The sequence below is a fragment of the Plectropomus leopardus genome, chromosome 20 (genome assembly GCF_026936395.1).
Source record: "Plectropomus leopardus strain MGB_pleo_1.0 chromosome 20, ASM2693639v1, whole genome shotgun sequence".
Taxonomy (NCBI): domain Eukaryota; kingdom Metazoa; phylum Chordata; class Actinopteri; order Perciformes; family Serranidae; genus Plectropomus; species Plectropomus leopardus.
In genome coordinates this window covers 20,045,655-20,071,975 of record NC_142195.1, presented here as the reverse complement: position 1 = coordinate 20,071,975, position 26,321 = coordinate 20,045,655, and the positions used below count along the sequence as shown (strand labels likewise).

The 26,321-nt window shown below is 39.0% G+C and overlaps 1 protein-coding gene across 1 annotated transcript in view; it reads right to left on the bottom strand.

Moving 5' to 3' along the window:
• Window positions 1-26,321, bottom strand: part of LOC121959868 (5-hydroxytryptamine receptor 4) — a 51,061-nt gene that overhangs the window by 22,863 nt on the left and 1,877 nt on the right. The window contains exons 2-6 of the mRNA XM_042509386.2: window positions 9,564-9,645; window positions 8,666-8,830; window positions 7,785-7,985; window positions 6,961-7,114; window positions 4,168-4,832 (exon numbers count right to left, since the gene is read on the bottom strand). Of these exons, the coding sequence (XP_042365320.1) occupies window positions 4,168-4,832; window positions 6,961-7,114; window positions 7,785-7,985; window positions 8,666-8,830; window positions 9,564-9,586 (1,208 nt within the window). The 5' untranslated portion in view covers window positions 9,587-9,645. The remainder of the gene's footprint in view (window positions 1-4,167; window positions 4,833-6,960; window positions 7,115-7,784; window positions 7,986-8,665; window positions 8,831-9,563; window positions 9,646-26,321) is intronic.

Genomic DNA, 26,321 nt, shown 5'->3' with positions numbered 1-26,321 from the left:
TATGAGTGAACAAACAACCCTGTCTGCTTGTCAGCTTCGTGTGAATGTTGCAAGACTAAAACAGAGTAAAACAAAGATGTACAGTATCATCATTTTGGAGCAACACAAGGACCCAAGGGACACTGCCACTGTATTTACTCAACAGCTTTAACCTGTTTCAGATGGTCTTGATATCTTTTCTACTTTCTTCAGTGGGCACAACACAACGTCTTTGTTATGACTCTAATCACAAACAAGTGGCTACTATCCACTGCTGGAGCTGTGAGTGACTACAGTGTGTATGTGTGTGTTTGTGTGGGCATTTGTTGTTAGGACTAGTCAAAAAAACAGCCTCAGGACATTCATAGTGGGAAAAGATCACAACAATGGTGTTTGTCCATGAGGAATATTTTGTTAGCAGAGCAGGGATGCAGAGTGAATCATAAACCACAACCAATTTTTTTTTAAAAAAACTATGGTAAAAAAAAAAAAAGTCTAAAGATTGATTTAAAGATTCAAGACTTCATTCAAGCTACAAATTCAAACCAATCTAAAACTGGAGGAACAAGAGTGGAACAAGTTTCATTATCATCTTATGGGAACATTTTGGTCATTTGGCTTTTTTCTCTCCATTGATTCAAGTTGTGTACATAAAATAACTGCTGACTATTTTCCAAAGTATTCTGCGGTTTCGTGTTGATTTTCTGCCCTGTAGGCACTAACAGTACTTTTTTTGTAATTAAGATTATTTTTTTTGGGCATTTGTACCTTTTAATGACAGGAAAGCTTTAGTGTGAAAGAAGGAGAGAGAGAGAGGGGGCAACATGCAGCAAAGGGCAGAGGCCAGAATCAAACCCACGGCTGCTATGGCAAGGACACAACCTCTGTACGTGGGGTGCCTGCTTTTTCCACTGCCCCACCAGGCTCCTCTGTAGTTGTTCACATTTAGAAAAAAAACAAACAAACATGAAAATTGCAAAGGGGCGCTTGTTATCATCTGTTTTAACCCCTTGAAACCTGGTATGACATCACTTTTCTTGGAAATTGCAAGACAGTTATTTAGGAAATTATTTTTTAAAAATCTGGGGAAAAATTTCCTCAGAACTTTGTCTATACACACATGTGCTAATTTTCAGGGAATTTTCTCCCTAATTTCGAAGTTATTCTTTCTTAAGTTGCTCATTCATCTTCCCATGATTTTGAAAGAAATTAGGCTAATTTGCCCAGGTTTCAAAGGGTTAAAGAAACAGACAAACACATTTTTTTTTGTTGATCTTCCTTTGGCACAAAACTGGCTGAAAATGACTGAGAAAAAATGTTATTTATCTTTAGCCAGGCTTCAGAAGACTGTCGCTGACCACAGCATAAAGTGGCACAGAGTTTTTTAAGGTGCAGCAAGCTGAAGGCTGTTTGCAGTCTTTGGAAAACGAAAAAATAGCTGTTCTTACAGAACAAATCTGCCTTTTGTTGGGTCCAATTCTGACAAACTGACCGACTTTTTTGTTTGTACGCCCACAAGGACACGGGTGTGCGCACACACACGCGCAGAGGGGATAAATAAAAGATGGAGGACAATTCTTTGTGCTTCTAAAAACTACACAGCAGAGAAACACCCACACGAACACAAACACCATCCGCCCACAGACTGTGCCTCAACACCCCACAGCTCACTGACAGAATAATTTGACAGGATTCCTCCAGTAATTTTAGTTTCCAGTATCCTGCCGGCTCTAATCTGATTGTCTGAGTCTGTTTTCTGTCTGAGACAGATTTTAAGAGAGGACATCAGATTGGAGTTAACACTGTTTGCCTTTCTGTTTCCTACACACAGAGACAGAAAGCCCCAAAAAATGCACACAGATACCATGGAAACACACACGCAGACTAATACACACATTATTACAAAAACCACTATGACTGGAGCAGAAGCAGAAGATCAGCATGCTTCCTTTCCACAAATTACAGACTTGGTACACATAGCACTGTTTGTGTGTGTTTTTGCATTGTACAGTATGTCAAGTTTCATGATTTCTAGACAATATTAGAGGATCTCCTATGCCTGAGTGTGCATATTTTGTATAAATTAATTTATCAGCAGTGTGTGTGTGTGTGTGTGTGTGTGTGTGTGTCTGTATGTGTGTTTCTCTTTGGCAGTACTTGTGTTAAAGTTAAACAGTGCAGACACAAGCAAGTCACCTCCTCCATCATCCCCACTCGTAGGAGAGCACAAACACAGATGTCAACTAAATCACCACTGTTAACGTCAACAGAAACCCTGCTGTAAAAAAAACAGACCGCTGGACTATTACTGTGATATACATTCACATTAAAATAAGAATCTGATGTGTAAAAATTTGGAAAAAACCAATTCATCCATTCAGTTCAGCTCAAAGAAACCTCTATGGCTCTTTGAAAAATTTACAGCGACATGAAATTAACTTTCAAACAAAAACATTTTATAATAGGAGTTGTCAGTTTCTAGTTTCTCCCTAGTTTCTATTGTTCTACTGTTCCCTATTATTGTACATGCTAACAAACTAAAAAGGAAGTTCAACACTGCTGTGCATTTATGTACACAAAACATAGTGTATGTGTGCCAAAATCTGGACTTTAGTCTGAAACTTGAAAGTGCAGAATTAAGCATATTCCTTAATGGGGTCATAATAGAAAAAAAGCATATGACACAGCTCATGGTAGGACATCATATCTATAATATGAGTACACACTATGTTCCATTTGACTGATTTGACAAGTCTGAGTGCAGGACAGTTTTCTTTTTTTCTGGTAAAATGTTCCATCTGCAGAACACCACAGCTGCTATGATCATGAAAATGTATTTCTAGAGAAGGTACAGCATGTTCACATCTCTTATTTACACATTAGGGTATGACACATGGCCTAAATAAAAAATGATGACTAATTTCAAATATGGTGATGATTGCATCAAAACGTGATTTTCTATCTCGCTGCTGGTTTTGATGTACTGCCAATATAGTATGATCTGTAGGATGTATATTCTAAATTTACTTAAAAAGGCAGTAATCTAATCTAACCGAATCCATGCAGCCAATCAGTAATGTATACCATATTTCACTTTGTCATAATTAATGTGATGTCCTTGTTAGATCCACTGGACTTTTTCAGCAAAGGTCCAATGCTGCAGCAGCTTTAGGCCAACTGCCCTAACTTTTTAAATTGATGCGATTACACAAAATGTTATGATCAAGTTACAGTGTCAAATAGACAGAAAAGGACCAACTAAAAGCCCAATCTATTATCCTCTCTTCAAGTGCATCAAAGACATATAAATACACATGAAACAGACCAATGCACACCCATCTCTCTTTGCAACAAGAGATAAATGAACCTAGTTTCCTGTCTGAGGCTTTGATTTTCTCCTTTGATGGACCTCTAACTCAAAGGACAGCAGGACAATAAACACATGCAAACTTAGGAATGGGAATCGAAAACTTATTCTAAATTATCCGATCCATCAGAATCGTATACCTCCAAACTTATCAACTGTGTTGAAACATGCAGATAAGAGTAAGCATGCTTTTCTGACAGTTGGAAAACAATGATGTCAAACTCACACATCTTTCATAATGAAAATTTGCAACAGAGAACAAAAACTGTCAAAAGCGTGACTTCATTGCATGAAGAAAGATGACAGCCTGTAATGTTTGTAAAATGATTATTTCACGTCAGACTGGAAACTCAAGCGATATGCTAAAACATCTTTATATGCAACATGGGCTTAAATTCCATGAATGATTTATTTAGCACTGTATGCAAGAGTGCCACTGCTCTCCAACTGAAGCATGTCCATTACCAGGGGTAAATATCCTATGTTGTAATAACATCAGCACAATGCAGGCAGGCTTAGTATATTATTTCTAGTACTTATTCGAATGCCTCGAAGCTTTAATTGTTGTCAAGTTAATCTGGAATTTAGTATTCTATTGTCTAGTATTCTAGTGTCAGTATTAAAATGTTTAATTCTTTGTTTTGTTTTGTCACCAGTAATCTGGTGGAAGAAAACTGAATGGAGGTGGCAAGTGATTAGAACTTACAGAAACATTGCATGCAATAGCCCACCTTCCACCTTCTCTTCCCCCTCTCTATCACACTCTTTCTGTCACACACACACACATTCACACAAAAAAAAAGCCTTTACTGTGTGTTTACCTCAGTGCCATAGACGTCCCGTTGACCGATGCAGCTGAGCAGGCTCTGTGGGTGTGTCCATATGAGAAGCTCCCATGCCTTGCGTACCGCTCATCCCCACAGCAGAGAATCACCAGAAACGCCCTCCGAAATGCCCGGTTCAGAAAGGCATACAGGAATGGGTTTAACCCTGAGTTAATGTACCCTAGCCACAGCCAGGCTGTCCACAGCTGCCAGGGCACTGAGTAATGGATGAAGGGGTCCACCACATTGGTGATGAAAAATGGTGCCCAGCACAGGCAAAAACAACCCATTATTACCGCCAGCGTCTTTGCCGCCTTTGTCTCAACACGCATGCGGCTGTTTGCTATAGGAGCATGCTCTGAGGATGAGGAGCTCTTTGTTGTCCTAAGGCGGTAGTGCTCCAATGGATCTGAGGAAGTTGAGGACCTCACAGTGATCACTGGAGCTGTCCCGGTGACCGGAGCGGAGCCGGCCCGCTGCAGTGTCTCGATTTGTCGCACATGGGTCATGGCAGTGACATAGATCCGCTGGTAGGCAAGGACCATGAGGGCTAAAGGAACATAAAAGGCAACGGCAGAGCAGATCAGGGCATATGGCCGGTTGACCAGAAACACACAGCTTGTGTCGTTGGAGCCTCCAACCAAGGCTCGCCTCTCCTCAATCTGAAAAGGGGAGGACACAAAAAGAAAAAAAATCATCACAAATAGTCCAAGAGCAGAACAACACCTTTTGACCTTTTCAGTGCAGTTTGAATGCAACGGAATGTCATTACCATGAATTAGGACCGGACCTCAAGGAAATGTATTACAGTACATTTAGAGAAATAACTTTTCTTCCCCACAATCTGTCATTTGTATGAAAGTTGCTCATTAGGGCACGAAGCCAAAAATGTTCAACTGCTGCATATAAAATTATCCCGCTGATTGTCACTGTGACCGCATCATTGGGCCCATATAGCTGGCACACTAGAGACTTCTGCCGGCCGATGCAGCTACTTCTGGTTTAGAGCTCCAGTCACTTGAATCAAGATAAAATTATTTAATTGTGTGGCTTTTCTATACTTTCCAAATGTTATTGTACTGAACAGATCAAATGCTGATAGTAAAACAAGTCACTTCATGAGGATTGTAATGATTACCTTATAGCTTATCTACGATAATTTCTTCTATTTGCTTATCAACGATATTGAAAAAGAATGCAACTGGATGGAGAATCTTTTATTATTTATTTTAGTTCTTTTCAAAAGAGAGACTTTTTACACATTCTTCCATTAAAAATTGTTTCAATTCTTACCCTGAAAATCTAATACTGTTGCAATCCTATGATCCACTGATATACAGACATCTCTTTCATAATGTTAAAGTCTTTTTGGGCCCAATGTCATCATGTAAAATTTATCTGAGCATAAAGACTGGAGGCAAGGGAAAAACTATCCTAGCTCAAAAACTTCACTCAAATATTTGTACTTTTCTATTTGTGTATGAAACAAACATGATAAATGTTAATTAGTAAGGTTTAAGGGTCATTAGTAGGCATGTTTTTGAACTCTGGGGAGGCTAGCTGTCAAGCATGGCTACTAAAAATGTAATATGCTAAAAGTTGTCTAAAGTGCTTTGTAATAAACTTGTTTACAAAAAAAGAGAAGCCACCTACCCAAATCTTTGTCCTCAATTTAAAAGATGAGCTGGTAATAATGCATTGAGGGCAAGTGCCTCAAGCTGAAAAGTGAATTTCATCTAATCCGTTTCCTTATCTGCGTAGTCATATCCTTATCCTTATCTTGTCTGCATGGTCCGGAATTGGTCATTTTGTGTAACAGGGTAGTAAAATCCCAAGTTAGAAACATTTCAAAGAAATCTTTCACAATATACAAATACTAAGTATTTCTGGTTTAACGGATAAGAGCAAGCCAAGACTTCTCTGTTTCACAGAAAGATCTCATTCTGTCTTTGGTGAAATTGGACCAGACATAGTTCATAACAAGCAGACAAACTGTAACGTATCGTTTTAACTAGTGTCACAATAATTAAATCAGTTCTTGTGGCTTTATGACAGCTGGAGTGAGAAGAAGTTTAAGTTTCAAACAATTCCTTTTTTGGGCAGAATAAGAGTGCAATGGAAATTTACAGAATTTCTGAGAGAAAGACAAGCGATAAAAAATGTACACACGTACAAGGTATGAAATAATAAACTAAAACTTGGTCTAAATATACTAAAATCAACTCCTATGCAATGCTATCTTTGACATTTGACTTCAAAACATTCAGGCAGCTTTTTAAAACAACGGATTGCTGTTTGGATGCTCCCTGACCGCAAGACAGAGAGAAGGGCCGTGTATTTCATTAACTCTGGCTGAATAAATTCATCTGTCCCCGTGTGCCTCTGGGAGTCCAGCAGCTCATTTCAAGGCAACTCTGAAATAACCCCATGCCAAAACATATCCAAACCAGCAGGAAATGCTTGTTGTAGTGCTGTCTTTGCTCGCAGCAAGAGATTCTCTGCAGGGACTGGAATTGTTTTGTGATCACTGCATTAGCGTATCATTGTTCGAGGGATTGAAAACTTTATTAGAATGAGAGAATATTAGGTTGGAGAGGTTTATGCTGCATTTGCCCTCACAGAAAGAACATCTCTCTCTCTTTGGGCAAAGGTATATGAGCTCTTAAGTGTTACTCTGTTAAAAAGGCAGTGTATTTTGTTGATGTTGGATTGTAATACTATTTTAAAAATAATAACTGTGTCATCACTCACCCCCTCTGTGATATCTCATCTTAGCTACTGAGCACTTACAATGTCCTCGATGCCGATGGCATTCCAGCTTTGCATGATGGGTAGGAAGGAGATGAATGTGGGGATGAGCCAACAGCCGCTGAGCATCACTGCCACCCTGACTGGGGTCATCTTGTGTCTGTAGACCAGTGGCTGGCAGCATATAGCGTAATACCTGGAATAACACCCACACGAGTTGTGTACTAAAGTGCAGTTGTTGAAGAGATGTAATTGTAAACAGAAAACAAACGTCAGTACTGTTTCAATCCCAAATGGATCATACGAAATTTACAAAATAAAATTTATTACACTTTTGTATAATGTCTTACACAACCTAATCACTAGAAAAACATGATGACATTGTGCATTTCTGCGAATCACACAAAGGTTACTTTTGCATCTTATTATGTAGCAGATATGTTAAAACTATACAATGCTGTGGTTAATGTGAGGTCAGGTTAAGGAACAAAACCACTTGGTAAAGGTTGGAAAAGGACATGTTTTGCATTGGGCACAATTTGCATAACCACTTTTCATGGCACCTAGCTGGAAACACTGTGAGGCATAGCTAAAAAAACACCCACAGTTTGTACCTAAAAAGCTGCAGTAAAAAATTGTCATGTGTCCCTAAAATTTGGGGCTTTAAAACGGCAGGAAAAAGCAATGAGTACCTAAAATTCACCCGTGTTTGGGGTCTAAAAAAATGGCGGGAAAAAATTGACAGGATGACTTTTTATCAGACTTATTTGGGCAAAACTCTCTTTAAAGTGCTTCTTCCTTTGTCAGTGGTTTTCAGTGTGAAAGAAGTTAAAATCCTCCCCATCATCTCTCTTACACACACAAACCTGTCCAAAGCAATGCAGCAGAGGTGCAGGATGGATGCTGTAGTCAAAAGGACATCCAGAGACGTTCGGACCAGGCAGAAGATCTCCCCGTACCGCCACTGGCCGGTGGTGAGCTCGATCGCAGCGAAGGGCATCACCAACAACGCAACCAGCAAGTCAGCAAACGCCAGCGACACAATAAAGTAGTTTGTCTTCTTCTTTCTGAGAGGAGAGGAGAAAACAAGAAACAAGTCAGCATCAAAAAATCATCGACAAATATCGTGGGTAAAAGTTCAGTGTACTGTATGTTGTACTGTACCATCAAAACTATAATACACTTGGGTCTCTAACCTGTAAAGGTGCTGCCCATCAGTAAATGAAGACTGACTGTTTATAAGATTAAAAAGAAAAGAAAAAAATAAATGCTTTTATCTAACCTTTTCATGTACATGATTTATATTTTCCCTTAAAACACACACTTTGGTGCAGTTTGACTCAGATTTTAGACAAGTCATCAAATGTCACAGGAACCAAACACCAATCTACCTGTGCCAGAGTCAGAGGGCGTCTTAGGACAGGATTGTTGTAATGTGAGTGCTATGACATTTGGTGAGTTCCTTCCAAATCCTGGGGAATCTTTGAGCACTGTTTCCCAGAATGCATCTCAGAAATGTGTGTGTTTTCAGTACAAATAGCAGGAAACAAATGCCCTCACTCTGACTTTTCATTTTTGTTGCACTAATCTCACTTCTTACTTTTTGCAACAAACAAACCAAACAAAATGATATGCTAAATGATGATGCTAGGCGTGTTATGTACAGATTTTACTAGTTGCAGATAGCCCCCTTTCACTTCTCTCAGACTTTAAAACCAGATCAGACAACAAATGACACCAAGCTCACCGTAGGTGTCTGTCCCTGCAGAGTGCCACCATGACCAGTAGATTGCCAAACACTGTCATGATGATAATAATGGAGAGAAAGATGGTGAGAACGATCGTCTCCAGCGAGCTCAGGAATTCCTGCTGCTGCTCCTGTTGTTGTTCTGTGTTTATGTCATCCAACAAACTGCAAAAAAAGAAACCCAACAACAAACAAACCATCACTTTGAAACACTCATATATCACATCATGTAGGGAAGATTATATTGATGGCAGAAAGTATAGATATAAAGGAAAAAAGAGAGAGTGATTACATGTGACCACATGGGCCAATTAAGGGCTGGCTACATTATTACAACTTTATATATCTATAGTTTTTATAGAATTTTGTAGCTCTCCAGTAGTGTTCCATGTGCATTCAAATCCAAAGTTTTAAACTCTTGCCGAAGTATGAGTTAAGTGTTTTTTTTCTCCCAAGCCCCCCTTCCCATTTGACCTGATAGAGGTTTCTGCATGATTATGTTGCCACATTAATATATCCATGCACTAATATGGACTGTGTTTTTCTGGAAGTCACACAATAGCACAAACTATACAGTGAGGCGCTGGTAGACTGTAAACTCCCTTTAAAGAGGGCAACATAACAGCTCGTTCCCTGTCAGAAAGGGATGTCTAATGGCAAGGTTAAGTGGTAAAAAATTGCTTACACAAAAACTAATACTGATTTTTTAAAAATAAAAGTAACTTTTATTCCTCTTTATATGTTTATTGTATGTTCAATGTATGCACAAAAAAATCTATTATTTTTAAGTGAAAACCTACTTGGCAATATTTTCTATTCTGACTCTGATTTCTGATTCTGGAAACATGGAAAAGAGCACAGATGGACCCATTCTTAAAAAAAAATCTGAAAAACTTACTGTTGAGGTGATGTTGTGGCCATCACTGGTCATCTGCATAGAGGTCAGCAGAGGATAGTCCTCATCACCCCATGCTCTGGCCCTGTACACACACACATACACACGCAGATATACACACACACACACACACACACACACAAACACACAAACTCGTGATATATTTTTGCTGGCACTTGCACTAAGTCTACATTTTTCTGAAAATAGAATCCAGCTCTCATGTACAGACGGGCTGGTTTTCTTTTTGTTTGCCCGTCTTGTCAAAAATGTGATATTTGTACCTCAAATAAGTAACTGGATCATGGCTTGAAAGCGTGTGATATGTGGAAGACAAATAGGCTGCAGCGGGCAGCAGCTGTCTCCGCCAGATTCCATCAGCATGTTAGTTTGTCTTTGTAATGCAACAATAATACCAAGCTTTAGTGAGTACCACAAGGGAAATACTCCTTTCTTACTCCCATCAAGGAAGATCAAAGATCATATATAGGCACCTGAACAGCACCTCTGGGGCTAGTAGGAATTTGGCAGATCCTGCCTCTCTCTGATGGACAGTCTGTCTGACCCTGATCTTATCTGGTAAATAAAGTAAACATATTGATTTTAACAACGAGAGGACAATTAGTTTACAAAAAGACACAGTTGAAGCATTGACTCTGGGTATTTGTCCACCAGGATAATGTTTGACCTTTTTTTTACATGGTCAAATCAATAACCTCAGATTTAGATCGGCGTCCTACTCTCTAATTAAGTCCAAGAACATCAGTGGTTGCACCTGACATAAGCCCCAAAAGACAAAGCCATATCTTTATGGCATCTTTGCTTTCTCTCTGATGTTACATGTGGGTTGAAAGATCAATATGTCAATTATTATTACCTTCATCTTTCGTCTGCAATTTGGATGTTATCATGCCCTTGTCATGCTTTATTTCTACCACCTTTTTCATTCTGTCAGCTGACTGCTGTTTGTGGATTTTACAGTGCACAGCTACATATATGCAGCTTTGCTATTGGCTAAAAAAAATAAAAATAAGAATTACTGCCTTGGGGGTGTATGTCTCTGCAAAACAGTCAAGTCAAGTCAAGTCATGCAGTTACAGTTCACATCCATGACTGTCTAAAGTCATTCTTTGAAGGTATTCATGACATACTTTGTTGACTAGAATGGGATGGACGAACAACCCATAAACATTTTTTTAAAAGAGAAAAAAACCCATAAAAACTGAATATATTAAACTGAGGAGGGAAACTTCTGATATCTTTTTAGGAATGCGGAAATATGGAAAAAAAAACATTTTATTTCAACAAGTTCAGTTATCTTATCTTCCATTGTGTGGTGATGGCAGTTTTGAAAAATATTTTAAGAGGATATTGATATCAACCCAAACTTCAGGCTGCCAACATTTTTTTTTGTTACAGTGTGCTTTAAATAAAAAAAAATTAAAAATCTGTCATTGTTCCTCATTTCTCTTCACATTTTGTATAATGTTGTATAATTTTTAAGACCAAGAGTGTACGTCAGAGCCAGCTGAGGCCATACTGAGTCATTTCATAGTAAGTATCTGCTGTTGAGGAAGAGCAGGGAACCTTTCATCGGTACAGTCGTAGATGCCTTATCATCTTTAAGCACCTATTACAACATCTGCTGCATCTCTGGCTTTTTATGACGGCTGTCTGGCCTTATCGCACTCGAGGGTCAATATCATCTGACAGACTGTGACAGCCGGTTATCCTGCCAGCAACTAATACTTCCCGCAGGCAGATCACCGATTACAGTTTGTCACGTCTGCTTCTCATCTAGTCCAGTAATTCTCAGTTCTCTTACCTGGTGTAAGTGCACTGTTGGCTGTAGGGCTTTGATGCAATTTGAACTAAACACATCTTTTTTATCTCGACACTTTTATTGATTATTTTTAAAGCATACATTAATCTTGGCATACAAAAATGAATTGTCTCAATTCAGAATAAAGACAGTTACAGTACAGGTCAGCCTTGATTATTTCGCTGGTCCCAGAAACAAAAACCCAGAGAGGCCCTGACCTTGTCAACAGTTCTTCCAGTTCTGACGTGTTGTGTCTTTGTGTTTTAGACATATACGTAACATTATCTGGGTTGTGAAATTGAGCTGAAATTGAAACAAGACAGAGGTGACAAATTTTCTATCAACAGCTCCACAAAAAAAAAACACACCATGTAGACGACACCAAAGCCTCATTGTACTTGGCTGAAGAGCAGACATACCATTTGTACTTACATCAGCCATAAAGACACAATGTCCATTTCCTGAACAAATAAGGACCATGGACAGATTTCAAACTGCTACCCCCATCTTTGAAAGATCAAGTACCCAAACTGATGTTTTATGATTTTCAGTTTCAGGGGGTACGTGGAAAGTTTGTGGAATTGTTCAACTAATTTGAACAAAACTCTGAAAGATGTTTTGGTAGATAAAACAAAAAAAGTCCCCACACTTATGCTTGGGAGACAAAAATAAAGACACTGGATTACAAACTGGTGTGACGCTGATCATTTAGTATATTTATTTTTATAATGACCAGTAAATTTCCACCTACAACAGGCCAACTGCACAGCACACGCCACCCACCAACCTGAGTCAGTTCAACCTGAACACCACATGCTCCTGCTGAAAGTTTGTGAGAGCTAGTTAAAAAGCAAGCAGAAGTTGAAGTTAAGATACAAAGTTAAAGGTCATGAGAAATGGTTGAAATATGCAGCTTCAGCACATTGAGCAGTAGTGGCACAAATGCAAACCTAAAATCCATCGAAAAATGAAACAAAAGAGAACAATCCTGAACATCTACAAGTCTAGGATATGGAAACATTTTCTAACATTATGCACTAAATCACTTTATGGAAATCTATTAAAATGAATACTTTTGGACTGACATAAGAGTCCAGTATGATTTAAATGAATTAGAGCTAGACTCAAATATGTGACTATTTGGACATTTGTTCACTGGATGAGTATTTTATTTTCAGTTTTAGGATTCAGATTTGATGACATTAGGCTATTAGAAATTATAAATACATATATATCTCAGTTTGTGATTCCCATACACTGATGTATTTGCTAGAACCTCAGCATTAAAACAAGCTGTTTTGGTGTTTGGGACTGTTAAATAGCTCAGTGTCGGATGTTTGCCGCTGTGGCAGTGTTAGCTCATGCTAACCGAGCAGATGTTGGATTGACTGTTTGCTGGGATGAGATGTTCCTTCATTGTAACAGAAACACTGAGTCTCAAGTATGAATCCCAAATTTTAAATTTAATGGACCTAGTTTCCAATTTTGCACTCTTGTCAAATTTCAGAACCTCGGACTTGGAGCCTATTATTGTGAGCGTTTAGGTTCAGCAACCCCAAATCCCCTAGCGGAGGCTTTGACTATTTGCTCTTGATTAATATTGAAGCTCTGAAGCCCAAAAAATAGTACTGGATTGCATAGTATTACAAGAGGACGCTACTTCTTTAGTCATATAGGGTTGTGATTGTGTTCAACCCAAACTTCAGGCTTCATTTTTTTTGTTATTCTTTTTGCTATAATGTGCTTAAGAAAGAATCTTTCCATATTTTCTGTTTCTGGTAATGTGTAGGGATATTTTACTCAAAATATGAGTGAGGCCAAGAGTCTACATCAAAGATATGTATTCAGGACATCCCTAAAAGGAACTTGGCTTTATTACATGTAATTTTAACAACCCCAAATTAGTGTAATTGTTTAGTATATCTGCTCTGCCAGACAGCACAATACAAAAAAACCTGCATCATAGAGAAGGCAAAGATACAATTAATTGTGAATAATGTACAAAGAGAGCTTGATAAGGCAGATCAAATCCTACTTACTTTCACACCTCCACTTAACTGGTCAATATACCAATGTTATAAGACCTACCCAGTACGTGATTTGACGCACACTGAAGGCTTTAGGTGCCCCTGACCCCTTGGGCCACTGTACACAGAAACACTGATTATACACCCAATAAACATAATTAAATGTCAAGTTGCTGCAGGAAAAATTTGGTTGAACACTGGTGCACTGCTCAGCTTACATTCTCATTACAACAAACAGTTTTTAATATAACTCTGAAAAATGATTGCATCTTTAACGGTCTGCAGAAGAAAATGCAATAAGCATTATTCTCTCGCATACACTGACACACAGAAATCATCACTGGATAACAAAACTAACACTACCCACCCTCGTTCCCGTTGCTCACTCAGTTACTCACACATCGGATTCTAAGGAATGAGAAAATATTTGCTCGATCTGAATTTCAGCGACAGGAAAAAAGAGAAGAGAGAAAGAGAGAGTGAGTAAGAAGGGAGAGGAGCTGCTCTCCTGACAGGTTTCTGCCGTCCTCCTGTTTGATGTGTGTCCAGGAAGGCGTGTTTTCACAGCTCACCGTGTCCATTTCACATCTGACTGACACGGAGTTGAACAGAACAGAATGAACTCTGGAGAGCACAGAGAGCGACTGGGCTGCTTTTTGTCTATTTTTAAAGTCCTGTATTACCCACATTGTAATTATTACTAATCAAAACACATTTCTTTTGAATTTTAGTTTATTTTTATCATCATCCTTAATGCCATCATAATTGACTAAAACTGTTCCAATATTAGCAAAAACTGCTGATTGAATAGCATTGAAGTCTAGAATGTAGAATGGAAAACTGGTAAACTGCTATACTTTTAGGCCATTTTACATTTATGCATTTATTTAAAAGGAACATGTAAAGTTTGAAACATAAATGTAACCATTTGATGCACTGTACCAGATTATAGTTTAGAGCTAAATCACATCTGCAGTCCCTCGAGCTTAACATTAACTGAACATCAACTGTTTTTGGTGAAAGTGTTGTTAAAGTTTTTGCTCTTTAGTTACTAAATACAAAATAGAGCAGGAACTGAGGAAGCAAGGAGGGGACAGGTGGACAATTGAAGGAATCAGAGCAAATGAAAACACAATTTTGTTCTTTAAAAATCCGTTAATTTGAAAAAATAATTTTTTTTTATCTTGGTTAATCTTCACTTTTAAGGTGCCGCATGGTATGAGGGAATAAACTTAAAAATGATCAAAATTCTGACTGCTTGCTTTTTTGTTAACAGGAATTACTTGTACTTTTACGTGCAATACTTAAGTACATTTAATATTTTAAAATACTTTTGATATATACCGTAAATATCAGATACTTTAAGACTTTCAATCAAGAAATATTCTAATAGGTGACTTTGACTTCAACCACAGTCATTTTCTAATGAGAAATCTGAACTTTTGCTCAAGTATGGCTTTCAGGTACTTCATCGACTACTGATTAAATACAGAGTGTACTACATGGAAGTGTAATAATAGGAATATCTGAATTGAGACTCAGCAGTGATTTCTCATAGATAGATAGATAGATAGATGTAAAATGAGATTGACTGATAAACAAAAACAAGCCAGCAGACAGACGATGTAGGAGGAGTGACTGACTCATCTGATGTGAGCTGTAATTAGAAGATGTTCACTCGCCATCTGGGAGACTTCCTGATCGTCTCGGCTGCACAAACTGCCGACCTGATGCATGTTGGACAACAGGCCTCGACTTGAATGAAGATATGTTTGTGTCAAAGACGTCCCTGGAAAGATGAAGTTGTCTCCTGGTGCTATGACATCATAATCAGCTTAGCCTTGCCTTCAACATCTACCACATCACTCTATTTCTGTTGACAGGTCAGAAGTATTTTATATACAGTACATAAGCCTCTAACTCTCAAGAGGTGCACCATGAGATCAGTTAGAAGACACTAGGTGTCCTGAAGATACTAAAGTGCATTTCTGTCTGTGCTGCACCTGGATAACACTCTTAAATTGTATTTTATTATCCAGTTTTTACTGATTTTACCCATTTTATGCTTCTCCTGTGATTCAGTTTCCAATCATTTTCTGGGACTGCATTTACCTCTCACTGTGAAATGTGTCTTTTATTGCACTTTACGCCACAGCACACACACACATACACGCAAAATTCCAACCTACATGAGAATGGTTTACCAGCAGGTGTACAGAAATCTAAAGAATAATTTGCAATGTGCCGACTCTTCACAGTGTGCCCAAAAGTGTGTGCTGAGATCGTTTGTGATGTAACAAAGTCTAAAGTTGCAAATCATTTTAATTTGATTAAACAGTGGTATGTTGTGACCATTGTATCTCTGTTAACACAATAAATTCAGCTAATTAAATGTAATTAACTCTCAAGTCACTTGTTTTCTCACCAGGCGGGAAGTAAATACTTCTCACATTATCTCACACCTCAGATTGTGACCGTGTGTGTTCATATGCACATTAAGTTTGTTTGTATGTGGAGGAGGAGTTTCTGGTCCTGTTTCCAAGGAGACTGAGAGGTATTGAGCTTCACAGACACTCCTCCTGTAATTTTATATGTTTGAGTATGGAAGGCTGGCTCTGAAACAAACTCCTGCCAGGGCAGATGCTCTCACCTGAGGCTGCGCTGTAAAGTGTATGTAATGTCTATGGAGTAGCTGCTGATCACTGTTGATATACATTAGAAAGGCAGGATTGAGAGATAAGTACAATATAAAATGTCACTGCCTATAAAAAGACCATCAGCACTATATGAATTGATCCTGCCCGTGTAGCCAAAGCCTGATATGGCTTATTCCTCTGTGCCATAGACCGCCACTGTGTTCATTTGCAACACATCAATGAGCCAGACTGTTGCACTGGGTGACAAGCACGTGGGTAAAATAGTCTATTTTGACTCAATCCCAAATTCACCATCCTGGTGCTGTTGTACTCACCAGAACACCAAAGGTGTATTAATCATGCACTAAAAGTACTTTTGTAACATTTTGTAGCTGTTTTAGGAGATTTTGCCCCTTTTTAATGCAGTTGTTTAAGGGTAACTTTGGTATTATTCAACCTGGACCCTTTTTTCCCATGTTTTTGTGTCCAAGTAACTAATTGGAAGAACATTTTTTTTTTAATTGGTCCACCATTGAGCAATAATGATTGCATACCCCACCAGACTCTGTTTAAATAAACAGTTATTTTATCATCCTAAAAGTTTAGTCATTCCTTCATGTCAGACTGTTAAAAACATGCATGCGGTTTGTGCAGATAAGAACCTCCCGTTCTGTAGAGCTGCATTGCATTCTGGTCTACTTTGCTGCTATTGCATGTGCATTAAGTGCTCTCTCTGTCTCTTCTACAATGAATCTTGTGCCGCATTATGGCACTTTTTCTTTTAGGTCTGTCAATATTTTTGGAGAGCATCTTTAAACATTTGCGAGAAGATGGTATGATTAGAACTCAACTGATGGAGGTGTTGTTTACTCATATGCTAAGACCTGTAAACAACACCAAACGCCAAGCTTCTTTCTCCATCTGAAGCCCTGTGTGTTTGTGCACAAGGATTATGCTCGTTTTTAAAGAACCATTCACACACCCCACGCAAGTTCAGATATAGCGCAACAGGTTGCCGCTGACTGGTCCCCGACTGTGCAAAATCGCAGGTGTCACCAAACTGCCTGGGACTGCAACTTCAATATCAAAGATAATCACTTCTACTCTTCTACACTACGATGAAAACAGAATCTGATCTCTGAGGTCATACTGCATTAAAATTGAGAACAGATACATCACAAGTTCAGACTCTCTTCACCTCGATTAACTTTAAGTTTGTGAAAAGATGACAAATATATTTTGCCACCATTTTTTACAACTTAAAGTACAAACAGAAAGCTGAACTCCTGTCAGTTGAACTCAGCAATGATAAGACAAAAGCAAAAACACCATCCGGTCTCTCACAGATGCACACTGAGCCAAGAAGTTTTGTTCCGACAATATTATGTTCACTGACAACAGCATCAGGAAACAGAGGAACAGGAGAACTGACAAACATGTGAAGTCTGCTCAAGAGCCAGTTGGTTGGTTGGTTTGGCCAATTTAAAACCATGAAATAACTTCCTACCACCAGAAACAGCAGCCAGTGCACCAACACAAAATCGCCTCTGATTGGGTTGAAAACAGCCTCTTTAGTAGAATCATGTAATACAAAACTCCAATAAATATTAAAATTTTAAATCTGTGGTGGAAAGAGCATCTAGAGTGTACTGAATGTCACTAAAAGCCTCTGTGGAAAAATAGTTTGAAGTGGTTTCTCAGATACTTGTTTTGTTTTTTTTGTTGCTCATTGCTTTTTGATGTTGCTGTGTTTTCTTCTCTATAATGCTCAGGGATCACCTGTCAATCAAATAAATATTTTTTGCATGTGTGCTTTTGAAATTTCTTTTCTTTTTTAAAGATGATGCTCTTTTTTTCTGTATAACCACAATGGATGACACTGCACATGCAACCAGCCAACTTTAAGTTACTAAGTGATGGTTTACGATACTACAACGCATTTCTTCTTCAGCATAAAAGAATATTTCCCTCGACATGGTAATTTGTATGTCAGTTACTCACCAAACATTTAATTCATAAGGAAAACTTTGTTTTTCTTGTATACCTCCATTAAACCGAAGAATCCAAAAACTGAGAAAATGTCTTTAATTCAAGTCATAGGGTTTAACAACAGTAAAACTAAATCAAAACTACTGTTTACAATTTCTCAAACGTTTTTGAGTTGATTTAGTTTGATTTATTCAGTCGTATGCTCAGTATTTCCCAAACAGATATTGTGCCTCGCTAAAGATGAGAGCTGCTGGTCAACTGGATTTTTCTGCTGTGTTTGTACGCTTTCAGAGGCTGGCTGTTTGCTGCTTCCTGGTGCTAGGGCTCTGCGTGCACACCTGCTGCTCATTCTACTCATCAACTGCAGCTTAAAAACCCTGGATTCACACTTCCATGCCACCAGATTGTTTCTCACTCCTCACAGTGGTACTATAGGCTCTGACAGTATCATTCTCTGATGTTTTGGGGTTTTGACAGTTAGCTTTTTTTTCCATTTCCAGTGCCTCATTCTTCCAAACTCCAGCAACTTAGCCACTCGCTGCCCAGCCTCTCACCACCAGTGCCTCCAGCCTCTTCTCAACTACTTTAACTGCAGCCACTCGCCACCAGCCTCAGACTCACTGCAATCTGCCTGCTTCATCCACCTGCACAACTCTATAAACTCCTTTTTACCCCTTTTTACCCTTGATAAGCGGGTCTCGCTCTTGGGTCCACTTTAAAATCACAGTAAACTGTTATAACAAACAAAAAATGACTGATGGAAGCAGCTGCATTACATTTGAAGCCTATGCTTCTACAAACCACGCCCACCACCAGTACATGACAAATCCACCAGTGTCACAGTTATATGAACGCTGCTGCAATGGGATATTATGGTGAATTAATATAAGACAAAAGCTAGCAATAATCCACTTTATTCTTTTATTCTATTCATTATATATTTAGATGTACCCAAACACTTAACTGCCTCTTTTCACCTTACACTTACACATCATACTTGGATTATACTGCAAATTGTGTGAGAGTTTGTGATTAAATGTTATACAGTTTTGCTGTCGTAATCACAGACCTCTATGACTTCAATTCAACAAGGATTTTTCGTTCACCAGAGGGATGCCAGAAAAAAATGTTTCTATCACAAATTCAACATAACACATGTTGAGTAATCGACATACAAATGGCCATTTGGGGGTGAAGTATATATTCAAAGCATATCTACACAGCAGATAATTTTTCTTCTCAGAAAAAAAGAGATACCAGAGCAATTTTATCTATAGGTGGAGGAAAAGAGGACATTTCTGCAGTGACAGCACAAACCTTGAATTCACTACCTGCTGAGCCATTAGCCTGGAATAGTTGCTGTAATGACACATCGTGTTGGACAAAGTCTGCTGAGAATTAACTCATTATCTCAACCCAGGGTCTTATGTAGAGGGGAAAAAAGACCGGAGATGCAATACGTGACAAGTTAGGCTCCACTTGCTGACTTTGTGTCTTTTTGAGTCCACATAAGCTCTGTAGATGTGGCATGTGATGTGCAAACAGGACGGTTAATCTGGTGGGTTTTTATAAATTACCAGTAGGTGAAACAAGCAGCTGAATAACCAAGCAGCATCTGGAGATATTTTTTCCAGTTAAAAGACCATATTTGGCAACTAAAGCGAAGAATGATGAATTTGGAGAACATCCACAGTGGCTGAAGAACAGATTGTTTCCCAAAGTGATCTGACACTGACACATTTAAAAAGTGTTTACCATAACAAACTTAAAGCTCAGTCATGTCACATGCGAAAAAAAACAAAAAACAATTCTTGCTTCTGATATCACTAATGACTAAGAAAAATGGCACATTCCTTGTATATGAAATTATTTAGTTTCAAGCACTGGAGCAAAACTACACTGTAAAATCTGACAAGTTGATTTTACTTGAAACAATCTAGGAAACTGATTTTCTTACAAAAAAGGAAACAAATACAGTTATTTATCTTACTTTATGTTTACTTTATATCTGATTGTTAAGTTTACTTAAAATGTAGTCATATTTAATTAATTTTGTAAAGTTGTTGCAACTTAAAAAATAAATTAATTGGCTTGTTCTGTATTTATGCGTACTCTGTTTTTTTCTGACTTTTTTTTAAAATACAGAATTTATTTTTCATCATGTACAATCTTTTTTTCTGTCTGTGTGAACATTACATCTAATTATGGTGTATTTTCTTCATATGGACCCAGAGAGAGTAGCTGTTGCCTTTGTAACAACAAAAGGGAATCTGAATAACTAATTAATAGCATTGTCAAAGCACAACAAGTGAACATATTACACCCAGAAACTGTATGTCCACCTGCTGCACAGCAAAATGGACCTGCTGGTCCAACAAGGTTGAACAAACACAAATGAATAATGTCACCTACAATTACTGAATATTCAAAAACCCTTCACTTATCCTCACTTTGAAGAGGCGCTGACTTCTCCATGCATTCACTAAATCACACGCTACCCTGCTGAACGCATGGCTGGAGCAAGATGCAACTCAGAGCGGCTGGAGCGTGTCCTCTGAATGAAGCTGTGTGGGTGAGGGTAATGGGTTGTGAGCGGGTTGTGAGCGGGTAATTGAGCGCGCTGGGCTCGTCACAATAAGGGTGCAAGCTCACAGGATGAAGGGAGTAAACGCACTGCAGAATAAAGTGAATAACACACAAAGTTACATGCACACAAATGCGAAAGACAGGCAGGCTGTGGAAATAAAGCTTCTACCCGAGGCCATCCCCCACTGTGTGCCTCCCCATGGATTTCGTTAGGACTGATCAGTTTTCCACTTTCTCATAGCACCACTGTCCACATCAATATCTTCTTCCCTTCCGCATAGATGCTGCCAGGAAATCATGCTTAAAATATGTTCAAGGAAGCAATTATGTGCCAACCAATAAAAGAGAGAGAAAAAAAGCTTCTTCCTACATAGATTTAACGCCAAATCAAACAATGGAAATGATGAAACAGTTTAAAATCTGAGACTGAATCCTTGTTGTTGATTCAGTCTCAGATGTATAATGGTTAATTTCGAGGTTTGCATAGCCACCTTTTCAACATACAGTATATAGATCCAATTATTCAAAGAGAACTCCCAACAACACATAAAAATCTTGCTCCAGAATTGTGAACTCGGTAAACTGTTGTGCTTCGAATGGTTATAACAAATCAGTGGCCCTTTGTTTTCATATAAATTCATTATTTACTTTTATTTTTATTTAATTTTGTCCAGCACCAATGAAGAGATGGACGTGTTTGAGAAACACCCCCTCATCTCACGGAATAAATGGTCTCATTCAGAAACATCTTCCTTGTTCCCGACAAAAGAAACTCTACCGGTCTCTCTGCTATTTTCTTCCTTCATTAAGTTACTTGTATTCAGGAACCTCCAATACAAGCCTGACATTTAATTCTAGCTGCATGAAAAGGAATATATGGAAACTGCCACATCAGTGTGGAGGGCCAGCAGCTAAGTTTAACTTTCACTTCTGCAAACGACAGCTGATATTATCTACTGTGGATAACTGGAAATGAGCATTGTGTAAGTTCATTGTTTTGTGTAATATTTTCATGCACACTGATTTATTTTGGCATTTATAAAACACTGGTAAACCTAGACTGTGATCAAACAGTACTAAGAACTGACAAAAGAAACGAGAATGGTCGCTGACGGCCCATCAGCCAGACTGGGAAATACCTTGGGAGATTTTAAATTGTAGATTTTAAATGATAGCACAATTTTAGCTTTAGAAGGTCTGCAAAACATTCTGGCGCATGTTGAACATTAAGCAGTTGTTCACCTTGAGAGTTCAAAGGCTCCACTCACTGGGTGTCCATCATATCAATTTCAGAAATGTCTACACTTGAACACCAGGAAAAATGTTGGCATTTCTGCAAATGTACCTTATTATGTAGCACATACAATGAAACTTCACGTTTTAACAACACTGTAGTCCATGTTTGGTTAGGTACAGGAATAAAAAGCACTTGTTCATGATCAGAAAAAGAAGACCAGTGTGATGTTTTGACAGCGTGTTATGTGTGCGACCCCCCATGGGAGATTTAAAGCAGCTAACAGCAGTTCACGGCTAACTCAAAGAAGAGGAGCAGCAGCCATATATGTCCGCAAACAAAAAACAATGAGGTCCAGGAGGTCCTTACCCTCTGAGCAGAGGACGAGATAAGCTGCAAAATATCAGAGACAGTAAATGATTGCTATTGTCATGTTAATGTCATTATTATTGTTTAGAAAGGGCAGAAGGGGCTGCATTGTGCACAACTGCACTTTTTTACTACTCTTGTTCACTAAGCTATTACAATAATATGATAATATCAATAAATCAGCTAATACTGTCAGCACTACCAATCAGTTTTTTAAGAGTAAGTGATGTAAAAGTAGCTGTCTGTCATATGCCAGTCAAAAAAATGAATAAAGCTATTAAACAACATTATGGCTTGCAAGAGTATTGCTATAACAATTCCACATTTCTCCTCTCTACACCTAGACCTGCAGAGCACGAGCACTCTTGGTCAGGTGAAGGTGTCGTTGTGTGTATCTCGTTGGGTGGAGTTAGAGTCAGACACTGCTTGTTTTTTTCCACACTGGACAAAAATAAACAGCTGCAAATGGCTTAAAAGAGCCCTAATATTTTCAATGGTGCCGATTGTGTTTCAACAAACCATGGCAAACAGAAAGCAGAGAAAGGTCTGGATAACTGGCACAAACGTTAAGAAAAACTGTGTAATAACCCTTAAGAAAAAGTGTTTCCATACTGGATCTGCAATAGAACCAAAACACAGAGCTTATATCAGTATTGACATCAGTGTGTTTAATTAACTAATGCCCGTACGATAACTTATCTCTGTTGATAACTAAGAGGCAAAAAAGTGGAGACGGATATGTTGCTCTGGCTGAGGTGACACTGATAATGAATAAGGCCCAGTTAGCCCTGGGAATCAGGCTAATGAGTCGGCGTGGGTACAGAGGGCCTAAAATTAGTCTAAAGGCGGTGGCTCTCTCCTCAGTGTCCACAGGGAGTGGTCTAATAAGGACAGGACAGAAGGCAATAGCAGGGACAAGAAGTTAACTGTTTCTAGTAAATGCAAAGATCAGGGCTGACCCCCTAAATCAGTTTTTCTATGACTAATGCACTGTTTTACCTTCATTTGCCAGAGGCAGGTTACTTGAGTACATTCACTATCTCTCAACGTCAGTTTGCTTCACCTGCCTGATTCATTTACAGATGCTCATACCTGGAGAGCGGCCACGGCTGCTTATGGCTGTCAGCCACTTTTGGAATTATGTGTTGCATTTTTGGATGGGACAGGAGTGCTTATTTGCTCCTAAGATAATAAAAAACAGATTTTAATTTAATCCACATTCAACTTTTTTTTGCAATAAATGGTCTAATAATGGTGGATCACCATGACTGCTTGTTTTCACAAATTGCCTTTTATCTGTTTTGTCTCTTTCCCAGATGTTGCCAGGGGTTACACAAATGGGACCATTTATTCCTGGGAAACAACTTAAGGGAAGATGAGTGATGAGGATCTGTTGGTTCTTACTCTCAGTGCTGAATAGGACCAATGCTGTGTGTTTTAAGGATTACACGGTGTGGACTCCATGTAATATGTTTTGTACGTGTGGACAAGCCAAAAGATGTTGGCAAGCTAATGCTGGCTTGGACAAGATTTAGTGAGAAGAGGAGCCATGACAAGGGAAAGCAATGAGAGTGATTTATAACCAAAGAGGGGATTTAAACAATGGCCCAGGGAACTGCTTTTGGATGACACCACAAAATCAGCCTTGCTTAAAAAGAGTACATCCCATATGATAACTCAGATATATGCCAGTCTAATTAAATATAAGGGATGTCTTCTTAATATATGTTATACTTCATACTTAAAAATACTGTAGGCAAGCAACCAGAACAGAGGGAGCAGGTTATGATGTGATGCCTGGGCCAGATGTGTCACAGTCTGCTCTGCCTCTCTTTTGCTGCTGTGGGATTTTTTCCAATTACTACACCCCCACCTCTCTCTCCATCAGGCCACTCCTCCTCATCAGCCCCATCACCTCCACCTGGTGTTCCTAGCTGCTCTTCATCTTCAACCAAGCCAAGCTTCAATCAATTAAGCAGCAGCCTCACTTCACTTTCACTATTTTCTAGATTGTCTTCACTTCCATGCCGGACCTTCCAGCACTTACTCTCGGACTGTTTTCCTGGTTTCGACTTCACTCGCCTCTGACCATCTCCCCTCTCTTCCCAAGTAAATCTAACAGCCTTCTGTCTCCAACCATGAATCTTGCCTGTGCACTTCCTGGTTCTTGTCTGCCTGTGGCTGTGTGGTGTTCTATTGATTCGGCTACATCGAGAGAGATGTCTGTCTTCGGAGCCTCCTGCCGAGTGCAACATCTCCTCCGTGTGAATTACGCTGTAGTTTACTGTTCTGATGGTACATCGATTCCCTGCCTGTCCTTGTTGATCCCGCTGCCTGCTCCTACTGGATTTGTCTGCTCCGCTGCCTGTCTGCCTGACCCCAACTCTGCTTCCTCCTTGACTACAAGCCCTGCCTAGCCCTCTCTGGAGTCCCCCCTCTTCCCACAAGCTTGCTGCTGTAAGTGTTTCTGCAACTTACCTGATACATTCACCTGCCAGTCCGCTCCATGTTCACAATTTCCCCACTCAAACTCTGAACTATCACATGTGAATGTGAGCTCAGCCCGGTCTCTCTTCGAACTCTGTTCCACCCCAGAACAAACCAACAATAAATGTTTTTAGGCAACACATCGGTGGCATTGGCAGCTGCATCTGTGCCTTCCAAAAGTAGTGTTTTTTAGAGAGATGTGTTTTATTAGATGACTGCCAAACTACAGACCACTGCACTAGTCCACACTGACAAACAACACTAAATGTTATTTAGCGAGACATTGGCAGCATTTCCAGCTGCAATTGTGGAACCAAAAGCAGGGTTTTATTTTTCTGTGGAAAACCAAAAAAATCTGTGGCATTTCCAGCTGCGATGGTGCCATCAAAAGCCAGTATTTATTCTACACATTGGCAGAAGTGCCAGTGGTGATTATGCATCCAGAACCGGGTGTTTTTAGCAGGACATTAGTGGTATCTCTAACCATGACTGTGCCACCAAAAGCGGCTGCTTTTTTAGCAAAAATATTGGCGACATTTGCAGTGGCAACAGTGCTACCAAAAGTGTGTATTTTATGCCAAAGCACAATCTCTTCCTCTTCCCAACTAAAACCAAATGCTGTTGTGTCTAAACATAACCACAAAATAACCAGCACTGTTGAAAAGTGAAGAAACGTCAAGCTTCAAGATATATTCACGACAATATACTACATATCAGTGGTTTGCAGAAACGCACAATGCAAACATCTAATCTGGTAGTTGGGGTTATCATGTTGAGCTGCTATTTTACTTTGAAAATACTGAATTACATCACTGAAACTGGAATTAATTTAAGAGAAATCCATAAATGAGACCCTTATTCCACTGGCCACTTTTGCAATTTCACTGGCCAAGTACATACAGTATTTTATCCAAACTTGCGTCATCCTTCATAAAAACAACATGTTGAATGAAATCTCATCAAATGATCTCTGTTCAGGATTGTCTGACATATACTTCTCCATGAAATTGAGCCAAATATTTGTACTTGTACTTTTTTTTAAGCTAATGGAGAACTTAGTGCAGCTGCACTTTCACAAAACACAGTAGAGAGGATGTATCTCACTGACATTGCCAAACCCTTTTGTTTTCAGTAAATTAGCATGAAGCAGGCTCAGGGTAGGTCAGCTATGATAAAGGTTAGGAGTTTAAAAACATTTGAAAACACCTGCCACTTGATTTCTACACCTCTGCCTACTAGAATACAACAACAACTGACTTTCAATCTACTGCTACTGGGAGCAATACGCTCCCTTCACAACTTTTCACCATCTCTTTTTTGGTCCATTCTCTTTATCTCTTTCACTTATGCACATACACACACACAAATGCTCACACAGTGTAAACAGTACAATCTACAGTTTATCAGTGCAGTTATCTCACTGTTGTATAGAGTGGTGTTTACAGTCAATTAAAAGCTTAATCTATTGAAAAGCAGCCAAATATACACCAACAACCGTCTCTCCCTTCTGGAGTGCATCTGCATCAGTAGATGGCGTGTGTATGTTTGTGTGCATGAGCATCTGTGTGGATACAGTAATAAGTGTGTGTGTGTGTGGTTTATGTCCCTAATAGA